The sequence below is a fragment of the Schistocerca cancellata genome, chromosome 5, assembly GCF_023864275.1.
Source record: "Schistocerca cancellata isolate TAMUIC-IGC-003103 chromosome 5, iqSchCanc2.1, whole genome shotgun sequence".
Classification (NCBI taxonomy): domain Eukaryota; kingdom Metazoa; phylum Arthropoda; class Insecta; order Orthoptera; family Acrididae; genus Schistocerca; species Schistocerca cancellata.
Genome location: NC_064630.1, coordinates 583,292,193 through 583,311,508, shown reverse-complemented (window position 1 = coordinate 583,311,508; position 19,316 = coordinate 583,292,193). Strand labels below are relative to the sequence as shown.

At 39.5% G+C, this 19,316-nt stretch overlaps 1 protein-coding gene across 5 annotated transcripts in view; it reads right to left on the bottom strand.

The window, feature by feature from the left end:
- The window catches only part of LOC126188926 (uncharacterized), a 136,776-nt gene that overhangs the window by 106,403 nt on the left and 11,057 nt on the right, over nt 1-19,316 (bottom strand). For 4 of the 5 annotated variants that reach the window (XM_049930643.1, XM_049930642.1, XM_049930645.1 and 1 more), the window contains one exon: nt 9,530-9,622. In XM_049930643.1, coding sequence (XP_049786600.1) covers nt 9,530-9,621 — 92 coding nt within the window. In that variant the 5' untranslated portion in view covers nt 9,622. Of the gene's footprint in view, nt 1-9,529; nt 9,626-19,316 lie in introns of all 5 variants that reach the window. The other variant, XM_049930644.1, reaches the window with a different exon arrangement.

Genomic DNA, 19,316 nt, shown 5'->3' with positions numbered 1-19,316 from the left:
TCTTATAGTTCCCTCTTGATGCTTGTACACCCCATGTATGAGGTTCATTCAAATGAAATCTGGTCAGTGCATCTACCTTTGCCTTACACGTAAGGTGGCACCACGTAACTGCGGGTTGGTGGTGCCATCTATTGGTAGAGAGACTGACATGTGTGCACAGTTTGAGGTTGCATAGCACCAGTGTGGTTTCATGCCGAAGAGAAGGTGGTCACATAATTTATCATCCACTACCAAACAAGCAGGCGAGTAAGCAGGAACAACAAGGAGTAACTCGATTTTTGGCAGCGGAGGATGTTGGAGACTGTGGAATGTATCAGCGAATGAAGACTGTACAGTGAGTACAGTCTAAACCGTTCAAGTGTTGTGGAATGACACAAATGATTCCTTGAGGGACAAGAGTCCTGGACCAGCTCATTGTGTCACTACACTGGAAATGGTTGTGGAAGTGAGTGCTTTAGTCTTGGACAACCACAGAACCACTGTGGATGAGATCCATCAGTTACTGGGTATTAGCATGGGCACCGCCCACACCATAATGCATCAACATTTGAACTTTCAAAAAATCTGTGTGCAGTAGGTTCCCCATCAACTGACCACCAAACAGCGCAATACTCGAATGGCGCTGTCTTTGAGTCATCTGTAACGTTATCATGAGGAGGAATACAGCTTTCTGTTAGGTATGTCACAGGTGACAAAACATGGAGTCACTATTTTGAATTGGAAAGCAAGCATCAGAGCAAGCACAAGAAACATGCGATTTAACCACCTCCAAAGAAATCATAAGCCGTGCACACCCATTCTGGTAAGCTCATGATGTCCTCCTTTTTTAACCACAAGGGTCCACTGCTTGTTGAGTTCCTGGAATGGGGACCCACCATCAATGCCCAACTTAATCAAACCACTTTACAGTACCTTAGACTAGCCATCAAGTCAAAATGCCGAGGCATGTTGCCCAATGGCATTATCCTCCTGCAAGATAATGCAGTGGCCACACACGGCCAATGCGGTGAAGATGACATTGCAGCAGTTTAGGTGGGAAATGCTGGAACATCCACCGCTTAGTCCTGACCTTTCACCATGTGACTTTCATGTGTTTGGACCTCTAAAACAAGCTATACGCAGACATCGATTTGCAACAGACAACGAAATGTGTGACTGGGTCCAGGCCTGGATCCAACAGCAGCCTAATAGCTTCTTCAAGGATGGAATCGACCGGCTAGTATCGCAATGGGATAAATGTGCCAACAGTTTTGGCGACCATTTTTGAGTATGTGTACTGCGTATAACTACACTTTTGAGCTAATAAAATCATTACCATTACTTTACATTAGTGTCCAGGTTTCATCTGAATGCCCCTTACATTTTATAAATGCAAAAGTTTGTTTGTATCTTTGTTACTCCTTCATGCTGAAATTGCTGGACAACTTTGGAAGAAATCTGAAATTGAATTAGCTTATATCTTGAATTAACACATAGGCTACTTATAAAAGTGTGATATTTCTTGATTTGAAGAATATAACGTGAAACACAGAACAATAATTACTTTTAGAAAAAGCTAATTACTCTTGACTTTTGAACTGTGTTGTATTTATGAAAATGCTTTTACTTTTTAATATGACCTACATAATATGATTCAACATAATGAATGCAATGCTTATACACTCCTCAAAGTGTGTAATCCATAGCTCCATACAAGCCTATTTTTTGCATCACACACCTTATAGCTTCTAAAACACTTGAAGACTGGCAGCAGTATCATTCCTTTACATGTAGGATGTGGTAGACTTGTAGTGAGTCTGGATCTGATTATGACATGTGAGAGTATCTACTGCTAACAGGCACACATGTGAAGGCAGATGACACTGTTGCACACACAAATATTATAAAATTTGTGATGCACTGAACTTGAAATTATTTTCTTTCTTCAGCAAGTTAATATGTTTGTAACTCCTTAACACTGAAGTGGCTAGACATATTTGGATGAACTTTGGAATGGTGATAGCCTATACGCTTTTATTCTGGAAAAAATCGCTGCTCCTTTGAGATGGTCAGTGTGGCTACTTTTAATTATTCTCGTGTCAGAAACATACAGGTACATTTACATTTTACACAGTAATGATTAAATTATTTTTGACCAAAGCTTGACCACTTCCAGTGCATTTTCTGTTGCTTGTTGAAAATCATCATTTGTAGAGGAGACTGGGCACAATCAACACCGAAGCATGTGCCGAACTGTCTGTTCTCCTCCACAGTCACACCCAGTATCATTTGGGTCAGTGTATCCCCATCTTGCCAAGTTAACTTTTGATCTTCCAACTCCAGATCTCAGTCTATTTAGGGACTTCTAAGTTGTCCATTCCCTGTCATGGCCTGGATGTAAAGCTTCAACAACTCTTTTCCAACACAGGGGGAAAGTAGGTCGTTGCCCTCCATAGTTGTAACCTAGCTTTTTCAGTGGTTCTAAGTTCCTTCGAGTCCTAAGGAAACTCGTCCTCCACTTCAGTTGTTGCAGATGTGATTCATGCCCATGCAGAGGATGGGTAACTTCCTGTTCTCTTGCCTTTCTTTCCTTGTTCGCAGCTATCTCTCTTCGAACAGGTGGTGGTGCTATTCCTGCAAGGTGGTAAAGCCGTTGAACTGGAGTGGACTTCAAGCAACCTGTTATAATTTTGCAATTTTCGTTGAATGCTACATCCACCTGCTTGGCATGAGTTGAATAATACCAAACAGGTCAGACAAACTCTGTTGCAGAATAGCATAGTGCCATTGCAGATGTTCAGTTTGTTTCAGGTTGACTACCCCACTGTGATCTGGCCAGTTTCTGTAGGAGATTGTTCCTGGTGGGAACTTTTGACTTGAATTTCATATAGTGCTTTTTGAAAGTGAGAGATCTGTCATGTGTCACTCCTATGTATTTTGGAGTCTTGTAGTGTTCCAGTTTGACCCCCGACCATACTATTTTCAATTTGCGAGTGGCTTCTTCGTTTCTCAAATGAAAAGCACACACTTGGGTGTTTGAAGGGTTTGGTTTAAGCTGGTTTGTGTTTTAGTATCTGGATAGATCCTCAAGGACATTCTTGAGGCTGTTCTCCACTGATTCAAAATCTGTGCTCTGGGTGGCTAGAGCACGGTCGTCAGCATATAAGAAGCTCCTGGTGTTCGGGGCTTAGTTTGGTTGTTTGTGTATATATTAAACAGAATTGTAGCCAAAACACTTCCTTGTAGGAGGCCATTCTTCTGTAGTCTCCATTGACTACACTGTCCTTGAAAGTTGATGAAGAGCCTGTCATTCTGCAGAAGGGAGGCGATGAGTCTGGTTAGACGTAAATCTTTGGTCAGATTGTAGACCTTGACTAGTAGTAGCTGGTGAATGACCATATCATATGCCACTGATAAGTCGACAAATGCCACTCCTGTCACCTTCTGAGCTTCAAAGTCATCTTCTATAAACTGTGTGAGATTTAGCAATTGTCCAGTATAGCTTTTACCTGGATGAAATTCAGATTGCTAAGATATAAGTGAGGGGTCAATTGCAGGTGATAGGCGATTTAAAATCAGTCTTTCCAGCATTTTGTAAGGATGACAAAGTAGTGCAACTGGTTTAAAATTCTTTGGATCATTTCCTTCTTTGCCAGGTTTCAGCGAAGCAATCACTCGACTCTTCCACCATATCTTTGGAATTTGGTTTCTACTTACACAGTTATCGAAAAGTAGAAGAATCCATCTCTTTGTATTTAAGCCGAAGTGTTTAATTTGCTCAGTTTGTATATCATCCAAGCCAGCTGCTTTACCATTTTTACTTTGTTTTATAGCCTTCTGTAGTTTTTCCATGCTGAATGATGTAAGGTCATTACTCTCCTCTTTGCAATTTTGGTTTTTGCGATCTGTGTGTTGGCTTCCCATTCATCAGTAACTGATGTGCTATTTGATTGGCAGTAATATTATGATGTGTAATGGTCTTAGTTGGATCATTGTTTAGGCGTCTCGCAAGTCTCCAAGCTTTATGGCTGTCTCTTTTCAGATCCAAGTTTTCTATAGTTTTTATCCACTTATCCCTTTTTGTCTCCCTTATAGAGGAAATAAGCTTGTTCCCTGCTTCCACAGTTGCTTCACTGAAAGGTATTTTTTTTCCCCAAATAAGTAGATATATTCTGCTAGTAACGTGGCTTAGTCTGAAGTAAGCCCAGGGATATAAGATGTTAGACAGCCGCGAGGGATAGACATTCTCGAACATCTCTTTACAGCCACAGTGAAGATGTCATAGCATTCGGGTGTTGATGCTATGTAAGTTACTTCTATGTCCAGCAATTCCACAAATCTTGTCTAGCCTTCTTAAAATTAAACCTTCTCCAAAAAGTGGTCTTATAGCAGCAAATAATTGACACATTATTGGTCTGTGCTGCGAGTTGGGTATTGGGGAGCAGACAGATGTTACACATTGTTGGCTGATAGTGCTACTACCAAAAATTAGGTCAGGATTTTACGCTTGCTTCCACCTGCCGCTGTTAAAAGACCAGGCAGTTTTCCATCATGGTTTAAAGTCAGGTGAGTTGCTTCTGCCCATACTTGTACTGCTGTAACGTTCTCATCTTCATGATCACAGCCCCAAACGGTACTATGGCTGCTGAAATCGCTGATCACAATCTGCACATGTTTGTTTAGAAAACTGGGTGGTTTGTTAACAATTAATTCAGTACCAGGTGGTTTATAATGTGATGTAATGATGCAATTAACTGTTTCTAGAGTGAGAATTTCAATATTGTTTTCCTCCATGAATGCTGTGGATAGGATATGGATATCTGGATGAACAAAGATAGCACTTCCATACTTATCATGTGGTCTTTCAATGGCGAGACACATTCCGTCTATTTTTGGTCTATGCATGTCACAACTTCTATGTGCCTCCTCTTCTATGTTAATAGAAACAATCGTTAACTATGGCCCTGAAAATGTGACTACTGATCCCAAGGGATGAGTATAAGCACAGCCCCTGGCCAATTTATTAAATGCATTACAGTTTTTAAGTAAATTTTGATTTATGTGTAAGATTTTTTTTTTAATACATAAATTGTGATAAAATGATTATGTGTAGCCTACTTCATAACTAAGGTGATATAACAAATAAATAAGGCATAATATTTGTTGAAAATATTTTATTTCAATAATTGCAACAAAAATTAAAAATTGTGAAAGTGAAAACATTAGCTTCAATATCTTGTTGAGCCACCTTTTGCAACTATGAAAGCCTTCATAAGTTGTGGCATGCTGTCGATGCAGGACTGTACTGTGGATGATAATAGCACACATGGATGATCTTCTCTAAGAGCTGTGTATTTGTTGTGATGACACCTTTTGCCATCTCCCTCTTCATCAGTGCGCATACATTTTCTGTGGGGTTCATGTCAGGACTATTACCTGGCCAGTCTAACAGTGGGATATTTTGTTCCTTCAGAAAGGATTTAATTCACCTGGCTGTGTGACAGGGAGCTCCATCCTGCATAAAAATAAATGGTTCCTCATTCGGGAACCATTCTCTGAGCTGTGGTATTAACCGTTTTTGCAGGATTTTCTTGTACTGGTCTTGCCTCATTATGCCTTTAACCACAAATAGATGTCCTGCACCCTTGCCACAGATGACAGATCAAATCATCACCTTAGTTGCATGTTTTACAGTCTGAATAATGCAGTCGGTATGAAATTTTTCTCCTGTTAGACGGTGCACATACTGAGATTTGTTAGTTAAAATATCAAACGAGCTTTCATCGCTGAAGCACACCTGTATAAATCAAGAAACATAATTAATATACTATGAATAAATGTATGTAGGTTATATCATATCACAAATAATAATTTTAAAGTTAAATTACCGATCACCAGAAGTCCACATCCTTATCACACCACTGTTTAGCTCATTTCAGACGCTTTGCTTTCATTGTGGCTCTTAACTTTGGTTTTCTAGCGGGTTGACAGGCCTTGAAATCAACATCCTCCAACTTTCTGTGAACAGTGCATTCAGATGCATTCACATTAGCCTCTTCCAGTTGAGATTTTATCTGTATCTTGGGGTGAAAATTGGAATTCTTCCGCATTTATTCTTCCTTCTGGGGCTCAATTCTTCACCTGTATCATTTTTCTTCTTTATGCGCCTCACACTAGCTTCTGACATTTCCAACCTTCGTGAAATTTCTCAATTGGAATACATTTTCGTATTAACGAGGGTTCTGACCTCAGCTTTTTTATGTGGTGAAATGTCCCCTCTTTTTACCCATTTTCAAAGGTCACAATTAGTAACATGTGGCTGTTAAACAATCAATTGTGATGTCAACATTTCAAAATTGATAATCAAAGCAAACAAAGTATTACACCAGCTACACGCGAAAACATAACTGAACAGGTCCTTTCCTGTACGCTGTACTCTGCACACCTACAATAAGTCAATAATCCAATGTCACATAGCAACAGTTGATACAAAACTCAACAATGTAGTAAGTGCTCAGAATAACTGTCATAATTTTTCTGAATAATCGCATTAAATATAGTACACAACACATAATTATTACAAATAACATTAAAAATGTGCAGTGTGTCTAATAATTTGGCCAGAGACAGTATGTACATAAATCTAGGACAGCAGAAATATTCCTGTTGGATAAAATCATCACTAAACTTTGTAAAAATGTAATGTATATGCATGGAAATATTTTGCAACACACAGAATGTTTGGGAAGTGTATTAGAATGTGATATTATCGGGGTTCTTAAATAGTGACTTGGGTTTTCTTTTTAGAGTTGACGGACTTATAATTTTTTGTAGATTTAATTGTTTCTTGGGTCTCAATAGTTCAGAAGAATTAATGTTGAAAACTTGGATTGTGGAAGTGTGTTGAATTATGATATTATCATGATTCTTGAACAATGGCATAGTTTTCTTACTGCAGTTTTCTGTCTTTGTCAGACAGATGACTTTGCTCAAACTTTGATGTATGCAGAAGTGCCAAAATGTTTCAGATGGAATGTGCTACAGAAAGAATGGAAACTTTGTGTGTACGGCATCTTCTGTGAAAGGTTGGCAATGTGTGAAGGTGTCAGATGTCTTAACACACTTCGAATGTTACTGTGTACGAATGCTGCTGAACTGCATCCAGTGTCCCATCTGTTTTCAGGCCCTCAAAACAGTTGATGGACAGGAAAAATCCATGTTCCAGGAATCATGTGAGGCAATGGGAAGATAAGGGCCACACGGTGCCTATGATGGAGGATAAATAGATTGAACACCGGTACCAAGGGATAGTACATGCCAGCAACAATTTATATTTCAATAAAGCACAGAAACTTATTGAGGATAAAATTTTCTCAGTCATGGGATAATGGCTGTCTGATTTCAGCATGCCCATCCAACAACATGCAGGACAGTTGTCCACTAGTTTGATCAGGGAGCTGTTATGGCACTGCAGCCTAGGGGTTCAAGTTTCCCAAACCAAACCCCAACTATTACCAGAGCAAAGGGCATGACACTCCAGTTGAACTTGTAATTGGTGCAGTTGTGCAAGGACAGGAATGTCGCACTAGTTGTTGCATCCTCTGGGATAGCTGCAATCTTGCTCACTGGATGAAAATCTGTCCACTCTGTGTTCAAGCATCCGCTGAATCTTGTGAATGAGAAAACCTCCACTTGCAATATAAGCAAGAACAGTGGTCACACTGTTCTGCTGTATCAGTGCAAATTGATCATGCAAGATAAATGCTCAATGACAAACAAGAGTGCAATCGAGGCAGCAACACTTGTGCCCAAGAACAAATCTGTGGGTAGCACCGGTAAAAAAATTATTGATTAGGTACCTGGTGAGGTGAACACTTACATGTCAGTCAATACAGTGATGACAAGAGACAATGCTACTACATATCCTGTGGAGCTAATAAGTTCATTAGAGCTATTGGGAGCACTGTCCCACAAGTTGGAACTGAAGGTGGGTGTGCCTGTCATACTAATGTGTACCCTGAATGCAGCAAGATTGTGTAATGGCACCAGGTTATGCATCATGGAGCTGCACCATGTAGGCCATCATCATCACTAGCACAACCAAATGAGAAACAATGTTGATACCATGAATTCCTGTCATCCCAACAAACTTGCCTTTCCACTTCAAATGCCTGCAGTTCCCTTTGAAAGTGGCATTCTTGATCACTGTAAATAAGATTTGAGTATAAACGTCAACACTCGCAGGTATTCATCTAGGTACACCACATGTTTTTCGCACAGACAGCTCTACATTGGCTCCTGACATGTATTGAGAGCTGACAATCTCTACAAATATGCAGAGAACAATAAGTCTCAGAATGTTGTTTAAAGAGACATATTACAGTAGATTTCTGCACACCAAGACAATTATGTTCATTTCCATGACAGGTATGTTGCAAACAGTCACGAAATTATTCACTCCTTATCCTGGCACATTTTGTAATTCACAACTTGACCGTGTAACTTTTTTTCTTAAATAAATGAATGAGTTGTGAGTGACATGTTGAAAGCATATATGAGAATGTGCCAGTAATCTGAGAATGTTTTGTCTGTACTAGTGTTTTAGCTCCATACTCAAGACGGCATACATGGTGTCTATGCTAGAGGATTGCTGGGAAGGCATGTCTGTCAATTTTTTTTCATCACCTTTGTATTTTGCTCTGACAGTGATGGGCTCTGTACGAAACACAAAATGACATAAAGAAATTCAACTAACATCTTGTGACTGTTATCAGTGACCTATCAACATTTGTTATCATTTTTGTAAGGATAAGCAGGTGTGGGGAACCATAGCATATGATTTCAGGTCACGTCTGGTAGAGATTGAGGGAACTATGACACCACAACGATATATCATGGGCATCCTGTGCCTCCATATGTTACCTCTCATGCAACAGTAGGTGATGCCTTTTTTAGCAGGGTAACTCTCACCCACATTTCACACATATCTCTACGAACTACCTGTATCTGCTGAGGTACTTCCATGGTGAACAAGGTCCCCAGACCTGTAGGTCATAGAACACATGCGGCGCCAGCTCAGATGCCAACTTCATCCCGATGCCAGTGTGCAGGCTATCAAGGAACACAGTTGTAGACCAGCTTGTCTCAGGAAAGGATATGATGGCTTAACGACTCTCTTCCCAAACAAATCAGTCCAGGTTTCAGACATCAGCGGGGAATGCAACATCATACTGATAAGTGTGCTCATACTACCAAATGCTTTGAAACATTGACTTGATTTTGTAATCACTGAAGTAACGTCACTTATCCTCTCAACCAATGAAGTTAGTTTGTTTCTCCCCTTGTGTGTGCTTTGTCAGGCAGAGAGAGAGAGAAAGAAAGAAAGAAAGAGAGAGAGAGAGAGAGAGAGAGTGAGAGAGAGAGAGAGAGAGAGAGAGAGAGAGAGAGAAAATTTTATAAATGATTTTGTTTTACAACAGTACTAAAACTGCTGCATTTGTAAAATAAGATTTATATATAGTGTAACTTTTGGGAGTACTATTTTCATTACCTGAATCTGAGATTTTCTTGCCATATTTGCTTCCTCAGGTCATTGGGCAAGACATGGAACTGTAGCCTGTACTCCGATTTCTTGTGTACCATGCTGCTAAAACAAACCAGGTATTAGAATATGCCATGATAAAATTAATGCTACTTATATATATATTATTAATATAAAATGCCTTAGTAAACGAGATGACGAAATCAAAGAATTACGTACATTACTGAAATCAGCTCGATATGGCATATTAATTGTCTTTCACAAAGTTCCCCATGAAAAACTTCCCCAGGAATGAACTTGATAATTACATTTTTATCTTTAATCTGATAATATTTAACTGGACCTGCAAGTGGCAATTCAGTTCAATGGGCATAATGTATGTTCATTTAAGGTTTTTCTTGTTTGTTCGTGTGGTCTTCAGTTCAAAGACTGGATTGGTGCAGCTCTTCACACAGTTTAACCTGTGCAGGTCTCTTCATCTCTGCATAACTACTGCCTGTTTACTATAGCATGACTGTCCATTACCAAATTTTTGATTCTTTGATGCCTCAGGGTATGTCCTGTCAAACCCCTTCTTCCCATCAAGCTTTTTCTCTTAGTCCTGTAGAACATCCAGAGTGACAACCACCATTCCACTTAAGTTAATATATGTCATGCAATAATCTGATGGTACATTATATAATGTACAGACTGAATGCTTAGTTTGTGGTCCAATGAGAGGCACAGTACGAAAACATTTCTTAGTGTTTCCTTGCGTTTGCTAAAAATCACTTTTTGTCAAAATGTCCTTTGATAGCTATTTGTCAATTACACAGTCATGTATGGTTATTTTCTTAAAAGGTATATAAATCTAACATTTACTTTGTTGTATTACTTTATGCTTTAATGGGCACTAAAACAATTTCCTCTCACGTTGTTCATCATGCATTCAAAATTGTGTTACAAGAATTCTATTTTTCTATAATCAAGCATAAATTTCACGGTATGGTAAATATGGAATGGCAAAAAGAAGCAGTAGTCTCAGGAAGGCACACAGCAAAAAAAAGTAACAAGTTCATGTTCTACTCTCACAACTGCTGTGTTGCTTGTGAAGTTTGAAGGGGGAACAACAATGTTGTCAGTAGGCTGCTGGTTTGTATAAAGTAATTCTCATACAGACAATTGGTCTGTCATGCTAATACATAACACTACTACTACTACTACTACTACTACTACTACTACTACTACTCAGTTATTTTTGTCTGCACAGCTCTTGTAACAGTTCTTCTTTTGGTGATGATATACCTTCTATATTCATCGATATGGTGGTCAACTGTGGTCCTGAAAAGGCGGGTGTGAAAATCTTTAAACAGATTACGATCAGGAGTTGGACGATCCAGAGACAACCTGAAGAGATGGGGCTTCATAACAGAAGATACACCCTGTGATTGTGGACAAGAACAAACCACAAGCCACATGCTCCAGTGCCTTTTGTACCCTACATTCTGCATGAAGATTGATCTCCTGCAGGCCACTCCAAGCACCTTGGGGCACATGTAATATAAATACAATTTTTTATTATTATTCTGGATTTACAATGTGAGTACATTTTTCTAGCACCTATTCTAGATTACAGTAAGTCACTAATTATTGTTCTCCACTCTTCTCTATTTGTCCATAAATCTTCAGGAATGTTGTTCTTCCTCATTGCTGACTGGACTCCCTGTTTCCATGTATCAGGTGGTCGTCCCCTTTTTCTTCTTCCAATTGGTACCCAGTCGATTATGCATTTTGGTAGCCTTTCCTGTTCCATTCGTCTGATGTGTCCATATCATTTAAGTTGTTTGTGCTCGATGAAATCAATAATTGAATTTTTACATTTCATCTTGTCTCTGATTACTTCATTTCTTATTCTTTCTCGTCTTGATATTCTTGCTGAACGTCTCCAGAAATCCATTTCTGTGGCTAATAATTTTGATTTCAGTTGCCATTTTGTTGTCCACACTTCTGAACCATATGTAATAATGCTCCTAACTATTGTTTTAAAAATCCTTATTTTGTTATCAGTTGTTATGTATATATTAAACACACAAACACACACACAAAATTTCGAGCTTTCGCAACCCCCAGTTGCTTCGTCAGGAAAGAGGGAAGGAGAGGGAAAGATGAAAGGATGTGGGTTTTAAGGGAGAGGGTAAGGAGTCATTCCAATCCCGGGAGCGGAAAGACTTACCTTAGGGGGAAAAAAGGACAGGTATACACTCGCACACACACACATATCCATCCACACATATACAGACACAAGCAGACATATGATTGCTTGTGTCTGTATATGTGTGGATGGATGTGTGTGTGTGTGCGCGAGTGTATACCTGTCCTTTTTTCCCCCAAGGTAAGTCTTTCCGCTCCCGGGATTGGAATGACTCCTTACCCTCTCCCTTAAAACCCACATCCTTTCATCTTTCCCTCTCCTTCCCTCTTTCCTGACGAAGCAACCGGGGGTTGCGAAAGCTCGAAATTTTGTGTGTGTGTTTTTGTGTTTTTTATTGTGCCTATCTATCAGCGCTTCCCCGTTTGGTATGTCATGGAATTTCTGTTTTTAATATATTTTTCCCATGTGGAATGTTTCTTTCTATTTTATATATGTACATATTTATTGATGTGTATGGCTACTGTAAATTTGTATGTTTCTGATTCGAGAATAATAATAACTGTTACTTTTCATGCACTAAATGTGGTATATGTGATCATATATATAATATATCTTCATAAGTAGAACCATCTAATAAAAAAGTGTAAGAGATAATGTAGAATGGTGCAGGCCAGTACCCTTGCTACCACTGGTGTCTGATATGGTGACATTAAGAGAAAAACAACACACTCAGTAGGTATAATTTATTGGCTGACAGGCAGTTTGGTTTCAGGAAAGGAGCATCAACAAAGGAAAAAAATTAATCTTTTCCATACATGGCACTGTCAGTGCTAAATGGTAAGATGAAGACACTATCTTCTCTGATTCAACAACTGCACTGAATTTTGTGGATCACACTATACCACTGCATAAGCTGGAACAGTATGGAATTACGTGAAAAGCCAGACAATAAGTTCATTTCATAGAAATAGGAAATAGAAGGCTGGTCTCTAGTGTCAATACACATGGAACAGATATCAATCTCACTTGAATGCAGTTAACTGGGGGCCACAGTATCAATGACAAGCCATTAAATTTTTTTTACAGGTGCATGACTGCAGACATAATACACAAAGAAATACCTATGCCAGAGTACCATAGCATGTTGCCAGAGAAGCCAAGACACAATAGAGCAGCCTATTGATGAAATGGAATGTTGTGCAGTAATCATTTTCAGCAGCGGTGAAAATGTTGTAGCATATTAATGAATAGCTGCTCCAGTTGCTCAAATGTACATTTATTTCAGTCAATGAGCAGTTTAGGTCTTCACATCCAGGCCATTTTCAAGTGGATCTGAACTGCTATTGTTAATACATAATACGATGGATGTACAAATATTTTACATAATAAGAGATGGAAAATGGAGCTTACATATGTACAGTGTAAGACCAGAAAGAATACCTATCTTGCTTTGTGCTGTTTTGAAGCAATGTCATATAATAAAAAAGTAAAAGGCTGATGGATTTAAAAGTTATGTGCCCAGCAATATAGTAAGAAAAATGGGCATGTCACAATTATAACATGCTGTACAATTTGATATATTAAAAGAACTGGCATGCTTTAGCTTTAAAAGGAATTATATTCTGGCACGTTTGAAATTTAAAACTGCATACTTTAACAGTGAAAATTATAAGTAAATTTTTTGTTTAATAAAAATCTAATACAGTAGCAATGGACATATATACAAACATCTAGATGCAGTTACAAAGTTGGAGAGTAAAGGAAGTTGTCAATAACAGGGTGGCATATTTCCAAGAAGCTGGTGTTTTTTAATGTGCACAGCTCATTTAGTGTCTTTTCCCTGGATCTGTTTCAGGTAGGTGGAAATTTCAATTTCTTCATATATTTCTGTAAAGTATCTTTTCTTCATTGTATGAAGAATTACAAGGTTAATCTATTTAAAAAGAAAGATGATGAGACTTACCCAACAAAAGCGCTGGCAGGTCGATAGACACACAAATAAACACAAACATACACACAAAACTCTAGCTTTCGCAACCAACGGTTGCCTCGTCAGGAAAGAGGGAAGGAGAAGGAAAGACAAAAGGATATGGGTTTTAAGGGAGAGGGTAAGGAGTCATTCCAATCCCGGGAGCGGAAAGACTTACCTTAGGGGGAAAAAAGGACAGGTATACACTCGCACACACACAAATATCCATCCATACATACAAGACACAAGCAGACATTTGTAAAGGCAAAGAGTTTGAGCAGAGATGTCAGTCGGGACGGAAGTATAGAGGCAAAGATGATGTTGAAAGACAGGTGAGGTATGAGCGGCGGCAGATTGAAATTAGGAATTAGCGGAGATTGAGGCCTGGCGGATAGCGAGAAGAGAGGATATGCTGAAGGGCAAGTTCCCATCTCCGGAGTTCTGACAGGTTGGTGTTAGTGGGAAGTATCCAGATAACCCGGACGGTGTAACACTGTGCCAAGATGTGCTAGCCGTGCACCAAGGCATGTTTAGCCACAGGGTGATCCTCATTACCAACAAACACTGTCTGCCTGTGTCCATTCATGCGAATGGACAGTTTGTTGCTGGTCATTCCCACATAGAACGCTTCACAGTGTAGGCAGGTCAGTTGGTAAATCACGTGGGTGCTTTCACACGTGGCTCTCCTTCATGAAATCCTCCCCACTCCACCAAGAGTGTCTTTCCGCCGTCCACCTAACCTTCGTAACCTCTTAGTTCATCCCTATGAAATCCCCAAACGACCTTCCCTACCCTCTGGCTCCTACCCCTGTAACCGCCCCCGGTGTAAAACCTGTCCCATGCACCCTCCCACCACCACCTATTCCAGTCCTGTAACCCGGAAGGTGTACACGATCAAAGGCAGAGCCACGTGTGAAAGCACCCACGTGATTTACCAACTGACCTGCCTACACTGTGAAGCGTTCTATGTGGGAATGACCAGCAACAAACTGTCCATTCGCATGAATGGACACAGGCAGACAGTGTTTGTTGGTAATGAGGATCACCCTGTGGCTAAACATGCCTTGGTGCACGGCCAGCACATCTTGGCACAGTGTTACACCGTCCGGGTTATCTGGATACTTCCCACTAACACCAACCTGTCAGAACTCCGGAGATGGGAACTTGCCCTTCAGCATATCCTCTCTTCTCGCTATCCGCCAGGCCTCAATCTCCGCTAATTCCTAATTTCAATCTGCCGCCGCTCATACCTCACCTGTCTTTCAACATCATCTTTGCCTCTATACTTCCGTCCCGACTGACATCTCTGCTCAAACTCTTTGCCTTTACAAATGTCTGCTTGTGTCTTGTATGTATGGATGGATATTTGTGTGTGTGCGAGTGTATACCTGTCCTTTTTTCCCCCTAAGGTAAGTCTTTCCGCTCCCGGGATTGGAATGACTCCTTACCCTCTCCCTTAAAACCCATATCCTTTTGTCTTTCCTTCTCCTTCCCTCTTTCCTGATGAGGCAACCGTTGGTTGCGAAAGCTAGAGTTTTGTGTGTATGTTTGTGTTTATTTGTGTGTCTATCGACCTGCCAGCGCTTTTGTTGGGTAAGTCTCATCATCTTTCTTTTTAAATAGATTTTTCCCACGTGGAATGTTTCCCTCTATTATATTCATATCATTAATTTGAATTACAAGGTTATTTTCATTACTGGGCACGCTATGAATATTTTGTGTGAGGTGAGCTGGGGAGGTGGATTTACTCCTTACTTTTTTTTTCTTCTTCTTTTAAATAGTGTGTGTTCCTTGTATCACATTTTAAAATTCCTTCCCATTTATCTGATGTAGCTAGCCTTACAGTCATGGTAGTAAATTTGTATATGCCACCAATTTGAAGGGATACTTTAAGGAGATTCACAATGTGAATATAAATTTACACTCTCCTGAAAAATCCAGGGATGTTCAATCAGCAGTGCACATTAACAAACGGCGGTTTCTTTTGTTCACTCATGCTGGAAGATGTGACTTTACACCTGACTGGATGCACCACCTACTGTGACTGTTTTATACTTTAATTAAATCTAGAAATTACTTTTAGCTTTGTATAGTAAAGCATTCAATCTGAAATTTCAAACATGCCAAAATAAAGCTCCTTTTAAAGCAATGTCAACATTTTAATACATGGGAACAGTTTTTATAATCATGACACCCCCCCCCCCTTTTTTGCCCCCCCCCCCCCATGATATCATTGGATATCCGCCAGTGCCTCAAAACTGCAAAATGTAAAATACATATTCTTTCTGTACTTACCACATACATGTTTAAATTTTATTTGTCGGCTCATTATAACTGCGTAGGCTTCTGCAGCCAGAGTCAGTTGAAACAAAAGTTTTCTGAGTGTCATACCACATCATAATGTAAAAAATGGGTGGGAGAGTTAAAATTAATTTTAAATGAGTCGTGTGTGTGAGTTGCATTTTTGTGTGTGTGTGTGTGTGTGTGTGTTTGCTGTCTAGTTCTGAAGAAGGCCTTACTGGCTGAAAGCTGCTATTTGTGACAGTCTTTTTGCTGTGCCTATATGTGACTCATCATCTCCGCTATATGGTGAGTAGCAACTTTCCTTTTCACAATATTGTTAGATTCCATCCTGTATTTTCCATTGTTTAATTTTACTGCATTAATTTACAGCAGAATCACTAGTTAACATATTTAGACCTCATTTCCTATTTAAATAACCTGGTAGGGAAGTTTGTGTTGCCTATAAATAAGATCTACATCTACATGGATACTCTGCAAATTACATTTAAGTGCCGTACTCCGTCAGTCCTATTTGGTAAGGATCCCACACCACGCAGCAGTATTCTAAAAGATAACGAACAAGTGTAGTGTAAGTAGTCTTTCAATACAATATTACTTTAAATATCTGAGTAGCTAATTATTTAAATTTAGAAATCTACACTTAAAAAACTACATTGATTACTACTCATTCAGTTTCAAAAATACCCATATTTCCTGGAAATTCGTAATACATGGTGTTTCTAACGTGTTTGACGTCTGGACTTGGGAGTAGAGCAAGAACTTGTTCACACACTATGTAGGATACATACAACTTTGATCACCTTCACCACGTCCAGTACAGATCTCATACACATACTCTGTATTTCTCAATTATCTTCAAGAGCCATCTGAGCAATCATAGCAGACTTTTATTTGCCCAGTTTCTTTCTTGAGGCTTGAAAGTCCAACAAAATAAATGTTCTTGCGAAGGTCTTTTTGACAGCTTGTTTTGACCCTGTAAATTCTTCACAATTATGTCACTGTGGGTATATGAAATATTGTTGTTCATCACTCACCTCAGAATCTGTATAGATGAGAGAAACGCACACTGTGTGTAAGTCGCAAAACTTGATTTCATTTTCTGGGTATTCTTGCTTAAAAAATGGAAAACAAGCTTCCTTTACTGTCATATGTATGTAACATTTCTGCAAGCTAACTCTTTTCTCACTTCTTGGTCCTACAATAGGCCCAATTTCCTTCACATCAGATAATTGGATACTGATTTTACCACTTGTGAAAAAGTTTTGTACTTTGTGCAGATTGCCACCTGTAAGTTTAAAGCTGAAGTTTTCTTGTCACCTAAGAAAATCTGCTTGCTACCTTTTGTAGGTAGACTTTCCCATAGAAGACTTTTTTATGACTGCTGATTTTTTTGAGGGTTGGAAGGAAGTACTTTCTTTATCTGAGAAACAGTTTTGCTAAGGGACTGAACACTTTCATATGGACCTATCTGGGAAAAACAGGTATCCATCTCATCTTCAGTTGGTACAAATTTTATTTCAAGCCCTACTTTTCTTTCAGCTTCCTTCTTACGACATTCAATTAAAATTTTTTCATAAAGGAATGCCTTATCTTCATATCGATCCATCTTTTTCTATCCTGTTCTCTTTCTTTTTCTTTATGGGTGTTGTATTTTGTGGGATTTTTCTGCAACTTGTCTCGTGTACTCTGCTGACATTGTTTTTCTCATATTCTAAATAAATAATAAGTCAACAGTAGTGTAAACCATCAAGGCACTAGTTATGCCAATGAATGTAACTTAAGAATGACAAGAAGTGTTATATTGTTTAGATTTTGGTAACAATCCAAAAAAACTATCACGGGAGGTACATAATTATTTTATATCATTTACATATTAAACACTGCCTTATGGATCACTAGATGTGCTTATCAGGTTTCCTCACCCCAACCCAAAACTGACAGAACTGCTATAACTGCTGAGTTACAGAGTAAACTTTTTCATGTTTTTTGTCACAGATGGGGGGCTAAATGCAAATTTTAAATTTTGTAGATTCAGGAAACCATGATATAAATGTTATTAAAAATAAAATTTTAAAAAGTAATCTCAGGCTCACTTTCACATGAAAACATCCTTAAATAAAGTACATATCAACAAGTGGGGGTGGCCCTTCATTAATTGAATATACATCTGCAGGACAACAGCGCACCCTGTACACAGAGAAACTAATAACGCTATAGCCATCAGACCAATCCAGACAAGTAAAGATGTCACAGATTAGATGTGGTGTCACTGCCAGACACCACACTTGCTAGGTGGTAGCCTTTAAATCGGCCGCGGTCCGTTAGTATACGTCGGACCCACGTGTCGCCACTATCAGTGATTGCAGACCGAGCGCCGCCACATCTACATCTACATCTACATTTATACTCCACAAGCCACCCAACGGTGTGTGGCGGAGGGCACTTTACGTGCCACTGTCATTATCTCCCTTTCCTGTTCCAGTCGCGTATGGTTCGCGGGAAGAACGACTGTCTGAAAGCCTCTGTGCGTGCTCTAATCTCTCTAATTTTACATTCGTGATCTCCTCGGGAGGTATAAGTAGGGGGAAGCAATATATTCGATACCTCATCTAGAAACGCACCCTCTCGAAACCTGGCGAGCAAGCTACACCGCGATGCAGAGTGCCTCTCTTGCAGAGTCTGCCACTTGAGTTTGTTAAACATCTCCGTAACGCTATCACAGTTACCAAATAACCCTATGACGAAACGCGCCGCTCTTCTTTGGATCTTCTCTATCTCCTCCGTCAACCCGATCTGGTACGGATCCCACACTGATGAGCAATACTCAAGTATAGGTCGAACGAGTGTTTTGTAAGCCACCTCCTTTGTTGATGGACTACATTTTCTAAGGACTCTCCCAATGAATCTCAACCTGGTACCCGCCTTACCAACAATTAATTTTATATGATCATTCCACTTCAAATCGTTCCGCACGCATACTCCCAGATATTTTACAGAAGTAACTGCTACCAGTGTTTGTTCCGCTATCATATAATCATACAATAAAGGATCCTTCTTTCTATGTATTCGCAATACATTACATTTGCTATGTTAAGGGTCAGTTGCCACTCCCTGCACCAAGTGCCTATCCGCTGCAGATCTTCCTGCATTTCGCTACAATTTTCTAATGCTGCAACTTCTCTGTATATTACAGCATCATCCGCGAAAAGCCGCATGGAACTTCCGACACTATCTACTAGGTCATTTATATATATTGTGAAAATCAATGGTCCCATAACACTCCCCTGTGGCACGCCAGAGGTTACTTTAATGTCTGTAGACGTCTCTCCGTTGATAACAACATGCTGTGTTCTGTTTGCTAAAAACTCTTCAATCCAGCCACACAGCTGGTC